This window comes from Phlebotomus argentipes, unplaced genomic scaffold (genome assembly GCF_947086385.1).
Source record: "Phlebotomus argentipes unplaced genomic scaffold, Phlebotomus argentipes genome assembly contig_5, whole genome shotgun sequence".
Lineage (NCBI taxonomy): Eukaryota > Metazoa > Arthropoda > Insecta > Diptera > Psychodidae > Phlebotomus > Phlebotomus argentipes.
In genome coordinates, this window is record NW_026776165.1 from 7,120,725 (window position 1) to 7,139,585 (window position 18,861).

General features: G+C 43.2%; 5 protein-coding genes across 8 annotated transcripts in view; 3 read left to right on the forward strand and 2 right to left on the reverse strand.

Annotated features, from left to right (window-relative positions):
• Nucleotides 1-32: 32 nt before the first annotated feature.
• Nucleotides 33-10,744, reverse strand: LOC132265709 (lissencephaly-1 homolog). Of its 3 annotated transcripts, XM_059766475.1 has the most exons (8): nt 9,897-10,151; nt 7,052-7,368; nt 6,560-6,877; nt 2,488-3,123; nt 2,274-2,409; nt 1,731-1,886; nt 1,450-1,645; nt 33-1,216 (listed from the first exon to the last, which is right to left on the reverse strand). In XM_059766475.1, the coding sequence occupies exons 3-8, from the start codon at nt 6,595-6,597 to the stop codon at nt 1,143-1,145; spliced, it is 1,236 nt and encodes a 411-aa protein (XP_059622458.1). In that variant the 5' UTR covers nt 6,598-6,877; nt 7,052-7,368; nt 9,897-10,151; the 3' UTR covers nt 33-1,142. The 3 variants fall into 3 exon arrangements, with proteins under 3 accessions (XP_059622458.1, XP_059622456.1, XP_059622457.1); XM_059766473.1 differs by lacking the exons at nt 7,052-7,368; nt 9,897-10,151 and adding an exon at nt 10,617-10,744; XM_059766474.1 differs by lacking the exon at nt 7,052-7,368 and having other exon boundaries at nt 9,831-10,149.
• Nucleotides 10,745-10,985: 241 nt separating this feature from the next.
• Nucleotides 10,986-12,443, forward strand: LOC132265723 (U6 small nuclear RNA (adenine-(43)-N(6))-methyltransferase). Its single transcript, XM_059766491.1, has 2 exons — nt 10,986-11,178; nt 11,238-12,443. The coding sequence occupies exons 1-2, from the start codon at nt 11,074-11,076 to the stop codon at nt 12,441-12,443; spliced, it is 1,311 nt and encodes a 436-aa protein (XP_059622474.1). The 5' UTR covers nt 10,986-11,073.
• A 50-nt stretch (nt 12,444-12,493) lies between these two features.
• LOC132265722 (mRNA export factor Gle1) lies at nt 12,494-14,537 on the reverse strand. The gene is made up of 2 exons (XM_059766489.1): nt 14,433-14,537; nt 12,494-14,377 (listed from the first exon to the last, which is right to left on the reverse strand). The coding sequence occupies exons 1-2, from the start codon at nt 14,448-14,450 to the stop codon at nt 12,494-12,496; spliced, it is 1,902 nt and encodes a 633-aa protein (XP_059622472.1). The 5' UTR covers nt 14,451-14,537.
• A 76-nt stretch (nt 14,538-14,613) lies between these two features.
• LOC132256199 (eukaryotic translation initiation factor 3 subunit B) lies at nt 14,614-17,237 on the forward strand. Its single transcript, XM_059752463.1, has 4 exons — nt 14,614-14,809; nt 14,903-15,414; nt 15,479-16,835; nt 16,987-17,237. Exons 1-4 carry the CDS (start codon nt 14,695-14,697, stop codon nt 17,073-17,075), a joined length of 2,073 nt encoding a protein of 690 aa, XP_059608446.1. The 5' UTR covers nt 14,614-14,694; the 3' UTR covers nt 17,076-17,237.
• Nucleotides 17,238-17,444: 207 nt separating this feature from the next.
• Nucleotides 17,445-18,861, forward strand: part of LOC132256198 (RNA-binding protein fusilli) — a 32,963-nt gene continuing 31,546 nt past the window's right edge. For both annotated transcript variants that reach the window (XM_059752462.1, XM_059752461.1), the window contains exon 1: nt 17,445-18,087. The gene's annotated coding sequence lies outside the window, so the exon portion shown is untranslated. The remainder of the gene's footprint in view (nt 18,088-18,861) is intronic.

Consider the following 18,861-nt stretch of genomic DNA (forward strand, 5'->3'; position numbering starts at 1 on the left):
ATACATTTTGCTCTGATTTTCCTTTCTTAGTATTTTTCACCTGCCTTTTTAGTTTTAGATGCAATCTCTGTCTCTTCTAAAGATCCATATTCGACGTTGTTGTTTTCAAGTTTAAACCTAAAAATTCTACTAAATCATAATTAGATTTTCTTTTTTAAAGATTAACATAAATGTCGCAATATCTTCGTTTCACTCCACTAAACTTAAATTAGTGTCCATTCTTCTCTCATCACTTTCTTTCAAACCAGTTTTTAAACTTGAGAGTTGCATTGAAAGTTTCATCGACAATCGCTAGAAATTCATTCTTCTTCATTTTCTGTCTTGAAAGAAATATGATTTTCTTCTTCTCAAAAGAGCAAATTGTGTATATTTTTTTCTCTACAGTTAAACACCCTAAAAATTCACTATTAGCTTTTGCAAAAAAAATGAGATAAACTAGTAAGTCTCGAGAAAGTGAAAGTATTATAAATGTAGTATATTTCGTTACAATTCTGTTTCTCTACACAATATTTTTTTGTTGTTGTATAGATTAATGTTATTATCTTAGCAATAATAACTCTGTGAGGCTTTATTTTCATCCTTTTAGAGATAATAAATCAGCACAATTTGCCACAAATATCTACATTGAAAGCTATTTACGATTCTTCAATAGTTTCATTTTAACAATAATTTCATCATTGATATTTACTCAAAAAGCGACCTTTATTTTTATGGTGATTTATTTATTTTTTTTTTTTAATTCCATTTGAAGATTTATTTTCCATCTCCAGTATGTTGTCTGGAGTATTTTTATTTCATGTTATGTATAATTTTATAGAGTGATTTAAAAGATTTCTTCTTACATAAAAGTTTGGTATGAAGATTGCAAGACTCCCCCAAAAAATAATCATTATTTTATTCATCTTCTGCTCACACTCACGCACACGCACGCAATATCATCTTTTCACACATACAATTTTCTTTATGCTTCTCTCTCTCTGTCCATAATTTAACTCTTCTCCCTATTTGGAGGAATTCTTCAATGTTGCATTTTATTCTCCTTCGACTCTTCCTTCCATCCAATTCTCTCGTCTTGAAGTGTGTGGCAAGCGGATTTAAATAAAGTTCCCTTAAATATCATCTACTAGGAGAATTAGGAGAATCTAGCGACATTCCCAAACTTTCACCGTCTGATCCACACTTCCGGAGATAACGTATGGATGAGTCCGATGGAAATCTGCAAGAAAAAAAGTAAAAGAGTCAAATTTCTATCTATTATAACATCAATTTGATTTCCTTAAATGGTTCTACAAACTCAAAAGACGCTCTAGAGAGACTTAAAAACAGTAATTAATAATTTTCTCTGACTGATAATGTTTTATCTTTTAGTCATATTTCTATTTTACCTTATTTCAAGTAAAGAAACTTCTTAACTGAATATCATACACAATTAATGGCTATTCTACTCACCAACAGAGGTGCAGAAGTGCTGATGAGCATACAGGGTCTTCATACATCTCTTGTTGCGCAAGTCCCACACCCTGATTGTCCTGTCATCACTTGCGGAAATCAAGTATTTGCCGCCAGGATGGAAAATCAGTCCTCTCACCCAGTTGTCGTGACCCGTAAGCGTAAAAAGACATAAGCCAGAGTTTACATCCCACACCTGTTTGGCCAAGAAAAAAAACAGACAAACAGAAAAATGATCAGATCATCTCTCAATATTAATGACGAAGAGTCAGAATACGTACACAAATTGTCTTATCTCGCGATCCAGAAGCCAAGAATGGCCCTTGATGTGCACCCTTCTTGTTGTCCGCACCGGCAGCCTCATTTATCACCGCGGCGGCAGATTCAGGCGCCCAAGCGATGCACTCGACAGTGTGATCATGATTTCGGAGCTCAGCCTGAGAGAACACAGATAACAAAACACACACAATGGATTATTTAGTCATGCTTAGACAGAAGAAAGAAACCAGCAAATTCTTTTGGGTTCTTATTACTATTTTTTTTCGGGGAAAATCCACAATCATTCAACTGATTCACTGATTCATTCCAACACTACGCATTTTCCATCTCTCACAACAATACGTTAAGCTTTTCATCCAATTTTCCCTTGTTGTTGTGTTCAATTTATAGTCTCATTAGCAAAACTTTGCATACAAAACAAGTGCAAACAATTACAATTAACCTTCATTGAGAAAACCCAAAGAGAGATATCACTCAATACGATTCATAAACACACTCAAGCGTGCCATTTATCTTCAATATCGAGGCAAAAGAGAGCAACTCACCTTGCAATCTTTTGAGCTGGTCATCCAAATTCGCACTGTGTGGTCATTTGAGCAGGTTGCAAAGAAGGAACCATCAATGCCGACTCGCACCATTCGCACCCAATCCCGATGGCCGCTGTATGTCTTTACGCAGTAGCTGTTCGGTGAAGAAAAGAAAAACAGGAGAAATTCAACATTAGACAGTGATATTAAAGATCTAATTTTGTCAACTCACCCAGTTGCAACTTCCCACATTTTCACCGTGCGATCTCGCGATGCTGACAGGACAAAGTCACCGGCTGGCACAAAAGCCACCGAGGACACATTGTGATCGTGGCCGTGCATCGTCTTCACGCACTCGTATGTCTGCTGGAAATCCCAGAGCTTGATGGACACATCGGCACTGCACGAGGCCAGCAATTTTCCCTGAGCGTCAAATGCAATATCTTGTACTGAATCCGTGTGTCCCTTGAGTGTCCTCTCATATTCGCTCGTCTCAAAGTCCCACACTTTAATTGTGGCATCCTCAGACGCTGACACCATCAGACTGAACACTGGATGGAAGATCACGCGTGTCACTGTCGCCCTGTGACCCGTAAGCGTGAACTTCTCCGGCGGTCGCGGTATCCATTCGCCCGGTGTTCGCTTGCTCTTCGTCGGCGCACCATCGAGCGCCTCCTTCTCCACCTCTGACAACTTCGCCTCCAGCTCCATCACCTTCTTCTGCAGCCGAATCACCGACGTCCACTTCTTCTCCAGCAATCCGCCGTACTTGCGTTCCACCTCATTGGACACATCCGCCTCCTTGCGAAAGGCCTCCAACGCGTCCGTGTATCCATTGCTGCCCAAGTAGTCGGCAATCGCTTGGTTTCTGCAATGACATCACGCACAAAAAAATGAACATGCATTCTGTCAATGAATCTCTGTCAGTGCAAATCTCTCTCAATTGTGTCTATTTCTGTCTCTTGTCTCCTCCTCTCCCGCGCCGAATGGCGAACAGTGCCAAGGGGTCACTTTAGGCTGCGAGACATTGACTTTGATAAGAATCCTCTCTCTCTCCCTCTCTTTCGCTCCCACTCAACATTATATAAAATTGATGAGCTTTGCGTCCGCGCGACTCACACATTTCCCAATCTATCACTCTCTGACCTAAAACCCACTTTGCAATTTGTCATTATCTCATATTTTCTCATTCACTTCTTTAACACACTCAATGTAATTCGCCTCTGAACTTTAGAGTCACTATGAACTCAAATTGTAATTCAACGCTTGACACATTATTGTGGCACAAAAGATGCGAAACGTCTTCAATAAAAGAACCTACTTTTGGTCATATCAAAATGGTAAAAGAAAGTATTCAAAAAATGAATAGGAAAAACCTTTTCAGAGAAATTCTTTTCAACAATTTTATCCAAGACATAAAAGGCAATAAAGTCACCATGAATCGTTATCTGGATATTAAATAATTACACATAACAATGTAACTTTTTCCCCTGTACAAATCTCAAGCTAATTATCATCAATGTCTTTAACCTTTTCCTCACATTCAGCGTGCAAACACACAACATGGGAGAAAAATCTCACTGCGTTTCAATATCACATGGAGAAAAACCAGAAAAAACTGTGGAATTCTTGCGAGAAAAAATCAACAACAACATTGTGCACACATATTTGCGCCGTGTGACTTTGCATTCTAATGATTGTCAGAAGGAAAAAAGAGACTTTTAAAGTCTTTGTTCAATTTGTTTTTGCTTCTAATTATCCATAATAATCATTAGCTTTGAAGTGCATCAGCGTGTTTCTTCCTTAAATAGCCAAAACCCCAACAATTTCTCGTCAATATGGGAAAAATCCACCCACAGTTTGACGTCAACTGAAGCTTCATCGATTTCCTCAGTCTCCGCATCACACCAACAAGCGTCACGGACTTTTCCTCAGTCTCTTCCTCTGCCTATATATTTAATGAACCTCCTGTGAAATAGATTCCTGCCTAGCCTTGGCCATGAATTCGAAAGCACAGCATTCCAATCACAATTCTCTGTCTCTCTTTCTGCCCTGCAATCAATCGACTTCAAGTTTTTTTTTCATTCCTTCCTTCCCTCAAACTTGCAATTATCACGCAATTAAAATTCATTCACAATCATTGTGTTGATGTGGCCGCAAGAAAACAGATTGCGAAGAAAGATGCCAATTAAGTAATATTAAATCAATTTTTTGAGCTCAAAACTTTCCATTTCATTTCCGTGCGACTCTCTCGACATCATTATTGTAATTTTTCTTGCGAGAAATCAACACAATATCGCGCTCATCAGTTGGATTTTTCTCTTCTTCTTCATCTTTTCTTTCACTGTTGTCAACATCATCAACAAAATATGGTGACACTGAAAGTGCAATTTTTTCATCTCTCTCTCTCTCTTCTTAACATCTGTTCCAATTCATTGACTTTCTTCCATCTGTTTCGAGAAATGAAGACTCTTAAATTGCGATAAAAATTCATCCATTTTTCTAAGCTCAATTATGCTTTCACTCAACATTATCACGTCTTGGACGCATTTAGATTATTCCACCCGCAAAGTCATGGGATTTTTCTGAGCAACATTTTTATGCTTTTAATGCTTTTAAAGGTCAATCAACTTCTCTCACATGCTCGTGACATTTTCAAAGCACTCCAACGCCGAGAAATTCACGTTGTTCTCTATGGCTTTTTCCACACACGAAACACATTTCACTCCATTCACAGCGCAATCCGCTCAAACGTCTTTCCAGCAACTCTCCAACCTTCTTTGCTCTATTGTGAGATTAAAATTGGAGGAGAAGAAGAAGAAAAAAAACGGCAAAGAAGTGCCAGACATGGTCTTCTCACCATAGCGAAAAAGAGGAATGAATGCCCACAAATGAGATTTCAAAATTAAACCACAAGCATTCCACTCTATAAGGCTTCCCCTGCTAAGTCTTGTGTCTGTACTTTATTACTAAATATACAAATGATTCCATGTCAAATTTCCGAAATAATTGCAGGGCGGAGATTTTTTTTCGCTCTACATTTTGCTCTCCTTTCATTTCTTTCTTACTCTTTAATGGTAGCACGAATACTGAAAATTGCACCAAAATTTAGCATTATTGTTCGCAAGAACAGCACACTTTTATGCTACTTTTGCCCACTAAATTACACCACAGCAAACGAAATAGTGCCAATAATTTACTGTAGAGAGAATGCTACTTAAGGTAGGAACATTTTCATAAATCACAAAAATGCATTGAAATCACGAGGAAGTAATTTTAAATCTGGACAGAACGTAGGATTTAGATGAGGAAGTTATCATGAAACGCTATTTTCTGGAACCATTCAATTTGATGGCACTGTTTATAAATCAATATGATCACAGAAATTACGGAATATTTTTTTCTTCTTTTCATTATAGTTACAGTTTCCGATTAGCATTTGCTTGATCATAAGTATTTATTTGGCTATTTTATTGCCAAAAATTAAGACATCTCAAAGTCTCATTTATATTCATGAGTTGTGTATATTGAATTAGTAGCGAATCAAATTTCTCTCAAAATACTCTAAAATAGTGTTAGAAGAATGTTAAGATCTTTCTTCAGCTTCAGGAAGAATATTGGAAACTTTTGCCCACATTGTAGAGACGATAAAGAAAATAGACAATAAATCTTGCCACTCAGAACCAAAATAGTGCTGAACGTGCCTTCCATGTATGAATCGTCTTGTCTTGTAGAGTTTATCGTCTTCTGACAAGAAACTCACTAACAATATTATTTATACATCTACATATTTGTGTCTTAAGCGAGAAAACACAACAAGAAAACCAAACAAGTCGCAACTATTTGGCAATAATTTATTATGGAGAATTCTTATTCATATTTATGTTCTGTATTCCATGATTATCAATTCAAACGCGATTGTTGCATCAAAAACCATCAGTCACAATGTCTACACCGGGTTAAACGATGCACATTTTTCAGCTCTTTTCTCTCTGTCTCCCCATGAAAATAACTTTAACACCCAATCGTGACAACAAAGTATCAACAACTCATAAAATATTGTTATAACACAGCAACAAAGTCAGTGTATTTACCATCGCAATTGAGAGAGGATTGTAGCGTATAAAGTAAGTCAAATGGCAGAAAATGTAGTGCAACTATCTCTGAACTTTCATCTAATCGCAAATCTTTTTTTCTTGCAACATGTGCGGAATGCAATTGGAAGAAGTCTAATATGTATATAAATATGCATGAGAATTCTTAACTTTATAATAGAGAAAATTTACTCATGATAAATCACTTACAGTTCCTCGCGTTGCCGCTGTGACAAAACCATTTTCATGTTTTTCCTGTGCTCCACAACTCCGAGGTGATTGATTTGAAGTTTCACGAGATTTTTCCACTCTTCTCCGCCTCTCTATTTCCCTTAATACAATTTTTCTCTCTTCACTCCAATTACTTCACCTCTTCTTCTTCTTCAAATCAAATGCTGTTTTGTCGATACACAAAATTATATCTCTCCTTCTCACACACACAACACAATTCACTTTTTTTTCGCCTTCTTCACTCTGTGCGCGATTTAGCGTCGTGTATCTTTGCAATCAAAGCCTATAATCTTGAATCTGAAAAGAGAAAAGACGGAAAAGGCACACAATTAGATATGAATCCACCTTGAAAAGCATGTTTTATGTGTTATTAATATAATAGAAAAGAAATATATATATTGGTTAATTTGCCATTGGTCACAAAAATCAATCAATCGTCCATAAATACAAGAAAGTGCCGCAATTGTGTACCTCAATTCCCCACATATTTCCACAATGACTAATGCGCGAGTTCGCGCACTCGCAAACACCTTTTTTTTCCTCACCCGAACTTTTTTTTATTGTTAACACTTATATTCCATACCAAATCCATTGCAATTAAGCTGTGCACGTTATGCAACACTGTACAAGTTTTGGCTTTTCCTTCATGTTCTGGTCTTGACTTGTGTGTCTCAAGCGGCTCTTAACGTTTCTGTTTTATTTAATATATTTCGCATCGCATCAAAAGTTCATGTGCCATAATTTAAAGCCACACATTGGATGACTAATTGACCGGTAAAGTTATCCAACTGGAATAAGACACTGTTGGAAAATGTTTTGCCTTAAATTTCAAGTCACTCTTCTCGCATGTCTGTTCTTTCTCTGAGCAATAAAAAAACTTCTCTCTTCCTCTGCAAAACGTACAGTTTTGATGATGGAAGACACAAATTGTCAATATCAAACATCTTAACGGCTTTTTCTCAACTTCTTTCATACACCATCAAAAAGATAATGTTCTTACAAGCATTTTTTTCTCTCTTCCTCAATCTATTCATCTTTGCACAAAAGAGGAGAGAGAGAGAAAAAAAGACAACGATGGCAATTTTGACCTCTGTTTTGACTGAATCTCTCTTCGCATAACATATTCTTCTTCACATTCTTCGTCAGAAATTGGGACAAGAGATCAATTTGTGCAAGAAAATCTCTCACCGGATGTAAATTGTTTGCATAAGATACAATTTAACAAAAAATCAGTAAACTCAACTTACATCATCATCTATTTATCTAACAAAAGTGTTCTTACGAAAAACTCTCAATTTCATTGGCAGTTTTTCAAAACTATAATTCCTGTATACAAAAATTGAATTAGTATGTGTTTGCAAATTGTTGGCAGAAAAAATATCACTTTGCGAAATGCAACAAAAGAGCATTGGAAAATGCGAGACGCAAATTGAACAGCAAATGCGTAAAGTAAAATCACGTAAAGCACAATATTGATGTGATAAATTAAATAAAGTGTCATTTGGAATTGTGTAGATTTATATCGACAATATTTAACATTACACACTCGTTTCATAACTCAAGAGCTTAAGAGCATAAGAGATTTCCTATAGAATTGAACAATAAATCAGCAAATTTATAATTTTCCTCACTAAACTTTCATGGATAACTTGAAGAATTGTTCTTTAATCAAAATAATTAAATTTCAATTATTCTTTTGCACTGAAAAAAGTACCTAATTATGCGCGTTAATAATCACTTTCCGTCCAATGCTATTTAAAGAAGATTAGTTAAAATGAAACAAGAATTCTGACTTCAAATTTTATTGTGTTGAGCAAAAAATTTTATCTACGCCGAAAAATATAAGATTTGCTGTTTGACTATGAGTTTTAATGTTAAATACTCCAATTTTGAGTTAATTTCCGCTCATTATTCTGCACGTGCGATTTAGGAAACTGCTTTCCGGCCAACTGAAGTTACCCAAGCATCAAAATACAGACCAAAATCGTAAATTTTTTCGGCTAAAACATCAAAAGTTCAGGAATAAAACTACAATGACTTCGTATTTGATCTCTACAATAAAGAATTTGACATCACAAATCCAATCAGAATAAGAATTTCCGCCAATTCTTCTTCTCTCTGTCTCGGTGTGTAAAAACTGATAACGCCAACGCACGTCTTTCCCGCTAAATTACTCATTGTTTATAAATAAAATTTACCCAATTATCAGTAAATCAAGCAACAGAACACGCACTATCTCTCCATAACATTCCTATTCTTCTTCTCTGGGTGCATTGAATAGCACAATTCCCGGGGAAGCTTTTGCAACACATCGTCAGTTGACAGCATTGTGCAGAAGAGCGAGAGAGAGAGAGAGAGAGAGAGAGAGGCAAAACTTGAGATCTTTCTTTAGGAGAAAAACAATACAATTTAATGGGAAACGTGTGTGAAAACTGGAAGCGTTAAATTGTACAACACACACAGTTCAGAGACGTTGAGCCCATAAAAAAGGTCTAAGAAGTGGAAAAACATTGACTTCATTCCCAGATACCGGAAACTCCGTCTTCTTCCCAGGTTTTGTCAATCGCCAAGAGACGAAGAAAAAGAAGCCGTATTTCCCGTTGTTCTCAACAGTAGTGACACAACATTTGATGATGTACTTTTGTTGACACACAACTCGAAGAGATCTTGCGAGATTTCACAAGCACAGCAGATGACAAGTGACTGTGTGACGCCTCATTGGGTGTTAATATTCACAAAATTTGTCGAATTAATTATAAATCAAGGTTGTCAATGGTCGCTTTGACGCTTCTCGACTGCGTGAAGCACATTTTATCTGACCATGTTGGTCAATAAAAGACACACAAAGTCAGTCTCAGGAAGGCGAATTTCTGCGCTGAGATAATTAATTAATTTCACAGTGAAATACACACTCTCAGATTATACAGTAGGTGGCAAAAGTATGAGAACAATGCTCATTAGCACATCCCACTAATTACCCTAATAAATTCCCAAAGAAAGCATTTTTACAAAGTCACGAGAGCACGACTTTGTCATCCATGGAATTTCTTTCAAGAAAAAAAGCACAACGCACGACACCGTTGCTTAGAGACTCTTGGAAAGAAAGGGGCGCTGCAGTGTCATAAAGTCCACAGAAAAATTCCATCCCGTTCTTGTAATATTCAAGAACACATAAATCAAAAAGAACCGTAAATTTCTGCTCTGAAAGACACCACCGAAATTTCCGTAGCAATTTTGGGTGTGATTTCACCTGTGACTAAATAATCCAATTCACCACGTAATTCACCAACACTGTCGCCACTCTTTTGCCACTCACTGTATGTCGTCCCGAATTGCACAAGGCGCACTCATGAGAGATAATGCACGCGCGAGGGATTCACTGTGTGTCTTCTGGAGTGCCTCCAGTCATCTCGCCAGTGTGTCTATTTTGGGCTGGAATTTCACTGGGATGCACTCTCCGGACGAACTTCCACTGGGGCGCATGAGCTGCACAGCGCGTGCGTGCGAATCCCTTTCCACGAAGGCGTTCCGGAGCGCGTTTTGCACTGTGATCTTGAGTCGATGTCTGCCTCGGCGTGACTGGTGAGTCAGGCCTGGCTTGAAAAATCAATGAGCGCACCACTTCCTCCTCCTCCACTCCGCGACGTCATACGGCGCGACCAGCGCCAAATGAGACGCTTTTCTCGCTGTCGCAACTTGTTTTTTTCACTCTCATTTCGCCTCTTTTTCTTGCCTCTCTCAACTGCCTGCCCAAGAGCAAAAACACACCCTCTCCGGGACACACAAATCAGCCGGGAGGACCAAAATCCCACCCAGACAACGCACCAACACCCTCGCTTTCATTTTTTGCCAAAATAACGACCATTCACCCATTCAAATGCCATCCATTTGGGCGATATTTGCGAGTGAGGAAAATTTTTCACACAGCCTTTCGCCATCTTGAATATGCACTTTCCTATTTTCTGCCACTTTTTCACCCCGAAAACCACCTGACACAGGTGAAACTGCATTTGCAACACGCAGAGGGGATACTTACGATGTGAGATGTGCAATATTTCACACAATCTGGTGACCTTTTCAGGTGGAAATCGCATGAAAATTGGGTGGAGGCAAATCGCACAAGAAAAAACTCTTTTTGCAACTGAACGCGATGACAGGTAGAGCGTCGACAGAGGCGCCTGGTGGCGAACACATGCGAAGAGGGGGCAAATGTTGTCCGTGGACATTCAATGGACAAGAGATCAGACAATTGGATTTGCATAAAATAATTTATTTAGTTTGTGAATTTCACAGCTTGTTCTTGTCGTTCTTGATGATTTTCAAGTGGTTAAATTAGCAACAGAAGTGAAATTACAGAATATTGGAATGATTTTGATCAATTCACAGAAATGCTCCGATAAGAGTCTTATGTGTGTCTGCAAACAAACCAATTGGACGGTTATTGCGTTGGTTTTTGCACGCATTTTCCAGTTTTCTTGGCTTTTTCCTGGACAATGTCCAAGAACAAGTTCATGCACGAGAGGAATATCTACAAGAAACCTCCTGATTTCACTGAACTCGCGGTGAAGTACCCGGAATTCTTGAAAGTCTGCAAATTGGTAAGAATGTCAACAATAATTTGTGAACAAGGATAATTTCACGTAATTTACCCTCGCAGGACTTGAATGGAAGCGCCCAGGTGGACTTTAGGAATCCAGACACTCTCAGGATCCTGACCAAGTGTCTGCTTTTGCGTGACTTTCAGCTGGATGTGGAAATTCCGGCTGGGAAGTTGGTTCCAACGCTACCTTTGCGATTGAATTACATTCTCTGGATTGAGGACATCCTGGAGAAGATGGGCATTTGTGAGGCCACTGGTCTGGATATTGGCTGTGGTGCTTCGTGTGTGTATCCGATGCTGGGTGCCAAGTGGAAAGGTTGGCGAATGTACGGCACAGACATCACGGAAGAGATCGCAAAGAGTGCCAGAGAAAATGTGGTCAGGAATGATTTGCACGAGAAAGTCACGATCATCCAGCAAGACGAGAGTGATTCTGTGTTCTCGAGAGTTCAGGCAGATCTTCACTTTTGCATGTGCAACCCGCCCTTCTTCGACGACACGAGAGACTGTCCGGAGAATCGAACGGGGAAGAGAGCGTCGCCCAAGAATGCGCCCACGGGAGATGCCACGGAATTGGCTTGCGCGGGCGGAGAAGTGGCGTTTATTGAGAGAATAATCGAGGAGAGTGTCCAGATGAAGGACAGAGTGGCCTTCTTCACCACCATGATAGGTGTTAAGCACGATTTAGCGATTTTGGTGAAGAAGTTGAGAGAGAAGAACATCACAAATTACATTGAGACCCAGTTCTGCCAGGGAAACACCACACGATGGGGTCTGGCGTGGACTTTCCGGGAAGATCTCTTCCTCAGGAGGGTGCCTTGCATCAATCCCAGCGCCGGCGCTGGAAGTGACAGCAAGACTGTGAATTTCACCCTCACGAATAGCGATGAAGAGTCGCTAAAGTTCGTCATTGAGAAGCTGAGGAGGATTTTTGGGGAGCTAGAAATGACGGTGGAAATTCTGCAGGAGAGCGCGGGGATGGCTAATTGGCTGGTGAGGGCGCAGAGCAACACCTGGTCACACCAGAGGAGGAAGAGGCGTCAGATGATGAAAGAAGCTTCTCAGGACGTTGAGATCTTACAGGAAAGGAAGAAACCGCGCTTGGATGAGAAGCCGATCCTTGTGGCGGAGGTGTTAATGGTACCAAGAAACAATCAAGCGAAGCTGGAGCTGATTTACCTGGACGGGAAGCTGGGCCGGGATGGAATTCACCAAGTTCTCCAGTATATCATTAATAATTGGCGCAGAGACGCTTCGTTATAAACGTTTAATAAATGAATTTACACAATTGCAAGCATTACAAGGACAGTTTTTCACCAAAAGTTCGGCGGCAGGATTCCTTCAGGCTGCTCAAACTTACCTTCCTGCATCACTTTGGCCAGCAGCACCTCCAGGCGCACACTGGGACCGCCCTCGTCCACCTGCTTCAGCTTCGGGAAGTATTGATTCTGAATGGCGAAGATGAGCTTGAGAAACTGCCTGCCGTAGAGTCGCCGCAGCTCCTCGCCGGCAGTCTGCAGCACCTCGAGCAGGATCGTGGCGCAGATATCAGGTAGCGGATCCATGTTCAGGATGTTACACAGCCACACCCAGCCATGGCTGAGATCATGCGGATGACTCTGTGTCTCGCCAGCGCGGAGTTTCGTCACGAGAACGGCAGCGTAGAGTCTCGCGATTCCCGCCATGCGCTTCAAGTACATGTCCTGCGGCTCCTGCGCACCATTGATGGTCTTATAGCCTAGCTCATGACAGTACTCCTCCGCGCTCTGGCCCTCGAACTGCGGGATGAAGTAGGGCACGAGATATGGACAGTCTTTGTACAAGTTGGCGAGGAAGAGCTCCCCGAAGTCCGGGAATTTCTGCCACAGCGCCACGATCACAGCGGCAATGGGGAAGGCGGCCTTGGGATTGCTGGCCACCATCATGTCCGCCTGGTTGACGAACTTCTTCGCCAGCAGCACCGTGCAGAACCTCCTGCCCAGCGGATGCGCGGCGGCGCTAACCTGCTCATCGCCGCACGGCACGGGATTGCCGCCCAGAAGAGTGGCCAGCTTGTCGTGCTTGTCCCTGAGATGGGCGGCACTCACACCGGAGATGGCATTCACTGGGATGTTGATGGCCTTCTGGCAGTTGAAGCGGTACTTCTTCATGCCATCATCCCTGGACAGCGGCTCAATCTCACTGGAGTAGTCCATAAGCTTGCTCATCACGCGCGTGTATTGCTTCTGGGATTCGGGACTGATGAACTGGTTCAGGCCCTGAACACTCCGCACAGCGTCCGTCTGATCCACAGGTGACTTCTCCTTGACCTTCGGCACCTCCTGAGCTGCCTTCTGCTTCGCCTCCTCCGCCTCCGCCGCGTCCGAGGCGATCTTCGCCACCAACTCCTGGCGCAGCTTCTGGAAATCCTCCACTAGGCCCTCAATGACCCTCACAGCCGCCTCAGACATGCTCCGCGGCTCGATGGACTTGATTGTCTGCTCGTACGTGGCCATCAGAGGCTTCGCTCGCTCATTGAAGGCCATGTAGTTGGGCAGGAGGCTCTTCTCCACGCCCAGCAGCGTCTTGGCGAACGTCTCGAAGCACTTCACGAATTTCTCCTGCGCCTTTCCCAGCGCCTCAATGCACGAGTTCATCTTCTGCTTCTCCTGCACCTGCTTCAACTTCATCTGCACACTATCGATTCGCTTGCTGCTGGCCAGCATCGCCTCACGCATCCTCTCCTCCTGTATTTGATTTTGTCTCTCCTGCTCCTCCAGCGTCTGCTTCACTCTGTTCTCCGTCTGCTCGCACAGCAGAGCCAGCTTCCGCTGCAGACTCTTCTGCGATTCGCTGTAGATCGCGTCCAGGTCTGTTTGCTGGATCTTCTGACGACTCATGCGTGACAACACTTCCTTCTGGATGGCCTCCTTGCGCTCCTTCTCCAGACTCAATCGCTTCCGGATATGCGAAATGTCATCGAAGTATTCCTTCAAATTGATCTGCGCAGCGCTAATTCCATCCGAATCTCTCCTATTTTTCTCTCCTTTATTGGCTACCAGTGCGCTCTTGTCCTCCGCAATCGCCAGACCGCCGATGCCTTCCTCAATGGAGCAATCTCTAGCATTTGGCCCTATTGTTGTCTCCCGGATGAAAGGAGAAATCTTTGCGGCATTGCTGAGGATTGTTTGCTCGAGTGGTTTGACGTCAAAAGATATCTATAAGACATTTCAACTTAGCTAAAGAAATTGATAATAGTCGTTTCTGGCTTACCGAAGATTTTGAGCTCATTCTGTGTGTTAAATTAAATTTCCTTCAGCAAACTAAGAATGTATACAATTCGCACACAACCTCACAAAACAATGCCAAAATAATGGCGCCGAAATTATGGTCCGGACATCGATGCCATAAACCGCGACTGCGACGCTGTCACACGAGCCATAATTCTCCCATTTCTTTTCCGGTCGCTGACATACGCAGAGTGCAAACTTTCTCTCTCATTTTCGTGCCGTTTTTCCCAGCAACTACCGTGAAAATGGCCAAGAAGAAAAGTGACGAGCAATCGGCGGAGGGTGGCGGTGACCATGAGTATGGCGAGGAGCCGGGATTCGACGATCCACCTGGTTTTGTGGACGATATTTCCGACGAAGGTAATCCACGTCTACGCATTGACAGCATGGCGGATTCCGCATAACCTCAATTCTCACCGGATTTACTGGTATTTTTGCCCCTTTCCCGGATAGATCTGCTGGCGGACATGCTGAAGCAGAAGCCCTGCGCCACGGACGGCGTGGAGAGTGTAATTGTGGTGGACAATATCCCCATTGTCGGGCCGTCGCGCATGGAGAAGCTGAAGTCGGTGATCGAGAAGCTGTTCTACGCCTTTGGCGAGGTCACGAACTTCTTCTATCCGCTGGACGACAACGGCAACACGAAGGGCTATGTCTTCCTGGAGTACAAGAACCCAGAGAATGCTGAGGAGGCGGTGAAGGAGATGCACAATCACCGACTGGACAAGAACTACACCTTCGCGGTGAATCTGTTCACGGACTTCAACAAGTACGAGAACATCCCGAAGGATTGGGAAGCCCCCAAGGCGCAGCCCTACACCGTCCAGAGTGATCTGTACAACTTCCTGCAGGAGCCCGACGCGTACGACCAGTTCTGCGTGGCCGCCGAGACGGCGCCGTCCAGCGTCCAGGTGCAGTTCTGGCAGAACACTCTTCCTGAGCCCACGGACATCGAGAAGAGAGACGTAAGTGCCGCGTAATCTGCTATCTTTCTGCATACATTAACGGTGTTTTTTTTTCATTGGACAGCGCTTCACTGACACGTTTGTCAAGTGGTCGCCTCAGGGCACGTACATCGTGACGTTCCACAAGCCCGGAGTCGTGCTATGGGGTGGCAGCAAGTTCGTCAAGATAAACAAGTTTCCGCACCCGGGCACGCAATTCGTGGACTTCTCGCCGTGCGAGCAGTATCTGGTGACATACGGGCCGACATCGGTGGGGCAGAAGATCATCATTTGGGACATTCGCACGGGCCAGGAGAAGCGCTCCTTCATCTCCGATGGCGTGAGCAATCTGTCCATGTTCCGGTGGTCGCACGATGACAAGTACGTGGCCAGGATGGACGAGGGCGCAATCTACATCTACGAGACGCCCAATTTCTACTTGCTGGACATGAAGTCGATCAAGGTGGCGGGGATCAGGAGCTTCAGCTGGTCGCCGACGGACAACATCATTGCCTACTGGGTGGCAGAGACCACGGATGTACCGGCCAAGGTGAGTCTGCTGGAGATCCCGAAGAAGCGCGAGATCAGGAACAAGAATCTGTTCAATGTGGCCGACTGCAAAATCCACTGGCAACAATCTGGTGATTATCTGTGCGTGAAGGTGGATCGCTTCTCGAAGCTGAAGAAGGACAAGAAGGACTCGGACGTGAAGTTCCTGGGCATGTTCTATAACTTTGAGATCTTCCACATGCGCGAGCGTGACATCCCAGTGGATTCGGTGGAGATCAAAGACCTGATCTTGGCCTTCGCCTGGGAGCCGATTGGGCAGAAGTTTGCCATCATTCATGGCGAGCAGACAAGCGCCAATGTGACGTTCTACAAGGTGCAGACAGGGCAGAAGCCGGCGATGATCAAGAAGCTGGAGAAGAAGGTGTGCACACACCTGTTCTGGTCGCCACGCGGACAATTCATCGTGCTGGCCAATCTCACGTTGGGCGTGTTTGAGTTCATTGACACCAACAACTACTTCCTGGTCATGAACACGGGCGACCACTTCAGGGCTTCCGAGGTGGAGTGGGATCCCACGGGGCGCTATGTTGTGACGGGTGTGTCGGCGTGGAAGGTGAAGGAGGACAATGGCTACTACCTGTGGAACTTCCAAGGGCGCTGCCAGAAGCGCGTGATGCTGAAGAACTTCGTGCAGTTTCTCTGGCGTCCGCGGCCGGCGTCACAGCTCACTGAGCAGGAGCAGGTGAAGATCTTGAAGGAGCTGAAGAAGTACTATCCGCAGTTCGAGAGCAAGGATCGCATGCGCATGACCAGGGCGTCCAAGGAGTTGCTGGAGAAGAGAGCTAAACTGCGTGAGGCGTTCAATGAGTATCGCACCAAGAGAATCGCCGAGTGGCAGAGCCAGAAGACGAGGAGGCTTCAGATGAGAAATCGTGAGTATTTCAATAGTTCTTTGGCTCTTTAGTTGTGCATGAGAAAGGTTCAATCGAAAGTGAAATCTTCCATTGAGTCTTAAGATGATTTGCATAGTTCAGAAGCACATTCATAGAACCCTGATTAAACTGCTTTTCCGCACTCTTGCAGATATCGACACCGATAACTTGGACACGGACGATGTTGAAGAGGAGATTGTGGAATTTTTAGTCAAAGAGGAAACAACGGTTCTCGAGTAGTCATTCAAAGATTCCTCGTATTTTTCGGCAAGGTGGAGTTTCTGCCTTGCTGCCTCTGGATTTGCTGGATTCTCTGGACACTGAAGGATTGCGATCGAGTGTATTTTATCGAGGAAAAAAGGGGGAATTCTAGTGGAATTTGCGCGCATTTTATATGAAAAAGGAAAAAGAAGAAAAATTGAAGGTGAAATAACGCTGAAGATTAAATTAACGATTGTATTGTAATTTTAACCCAGGAATATGAATTTCCGTACAATATTTTTAAAGGAAACTTCTGTAATGGATGTTCGTATTAAATCACATGTAGGAATTACTTGGCTGTGTTGCGAAACCCCTTCGGCTCGGCTGATGATGGTTTGGCTTGAAGTGCGCGCGCAAATCGGGCAACACTCCAGCGATCGTGTGGCTGTCGTACTGGCCGCAAGGGCGCGCGCTTCTCACCTGCCACAGGTGAGTTTCTGATTCCCAGTCATCTTGTGCCTTCAGTCTGGCTCACCCTCTCCTCGGACACGTAGCAGAAAACGCCTCAAGTCGAGCGCCCCCACAGCAGTAGCTACCTGTTGAGCTCCTGCGACCCATTCACCTGTGTCCCAGAGCCACCTGTGCTCCTCCCGGGGCGGCAAGAACGCCCGGAATTCCCGTGACGAGAGTGTGACTCCGTGTGTGTGTGTGCGGACGACGCAAAGTGCATTGAAACTTGAGCAATTCCATTAAGTATAATGACGATTCCGCTTCGATGCCTCCAGTGAGAAGTTGGAAGGCTTGTTCGCCAGACATTTCCACCTGAAAAAGAGGAGAAGAAGAGAGAGATTGTGCCGTGGCGAAGTGTTCTCGAGACGGAGTCTAACGGTACCTGTTGCGTCCGGACTCTTGTGTTGACACGTGTGTGGCCCTCTTGAGAGGACCTGCAACCGGATCACCGCAGCGAAGCGCCTCCGTGGCATCTCGGGATCCCGGAGACTTGACCGCAGCAGCACCTCTGCCGTGGACAATTTCTCCGCGGCCTTCTTGGGTGTGTATTGGTTCCGACGGTGGCACAGTGTGGTGCAAAATGATCGCAGAGCCCTGACAATATTCCGCCTCGGCGGCAACTCAGTCTCTTCTCCGTCTCAGATCCTCTCAGGCTCTGCGCAAGGTGCACAATATTTGGCCGAAATGCCAGAAGACGGAGAAGAACAAGGAGTTTTCTAAGATCCAAGTCTCACTGCAAATCCAATTGAAGAGCTTTATTAATGCGTTTAGTTCTTGTGTTCTTGCTTTTGTATATCTGAAGAATATGTTTATCAGGGACTTTGAAGCCTTTATCTACGCTTTTCCTAGACTAAATTGACTGGAAGCTGATATTCTGAAACGTTTTGTGTTAGTTCCATAACAATTAAGTTTAAAACCTTTAAATAACATTTAAAAGTTAAAAGGAACATAAAATTTTTGATGAGGTTCCCAATTCCTTGATTTTAAAGATTTTCGAGCCTTATAGGGGTTGAAATTTCACTGACTGTGAATAATTATGAGGCAGTTTTAGCTAAACTATCCTTAAGTAAGGAAATTTTCCATCAAATGCACATGATTTTTAAAATAATGTAATGAAGGACAATTCCTTGCTTCACACATGACAATATATTTACAGTCTTTGGTTTACAATTAGCAGTTATTGATTATTATTAATTTTACACGAACTTGAAGTAAGTTGCATAAAATTCCCCATGCTTTTTTCCCTCATTTTGTGTTGAAATGAGAAAATTTGAGTGAAATTTCTCCGCATTTGTGAACATTCTGCGTCATACTG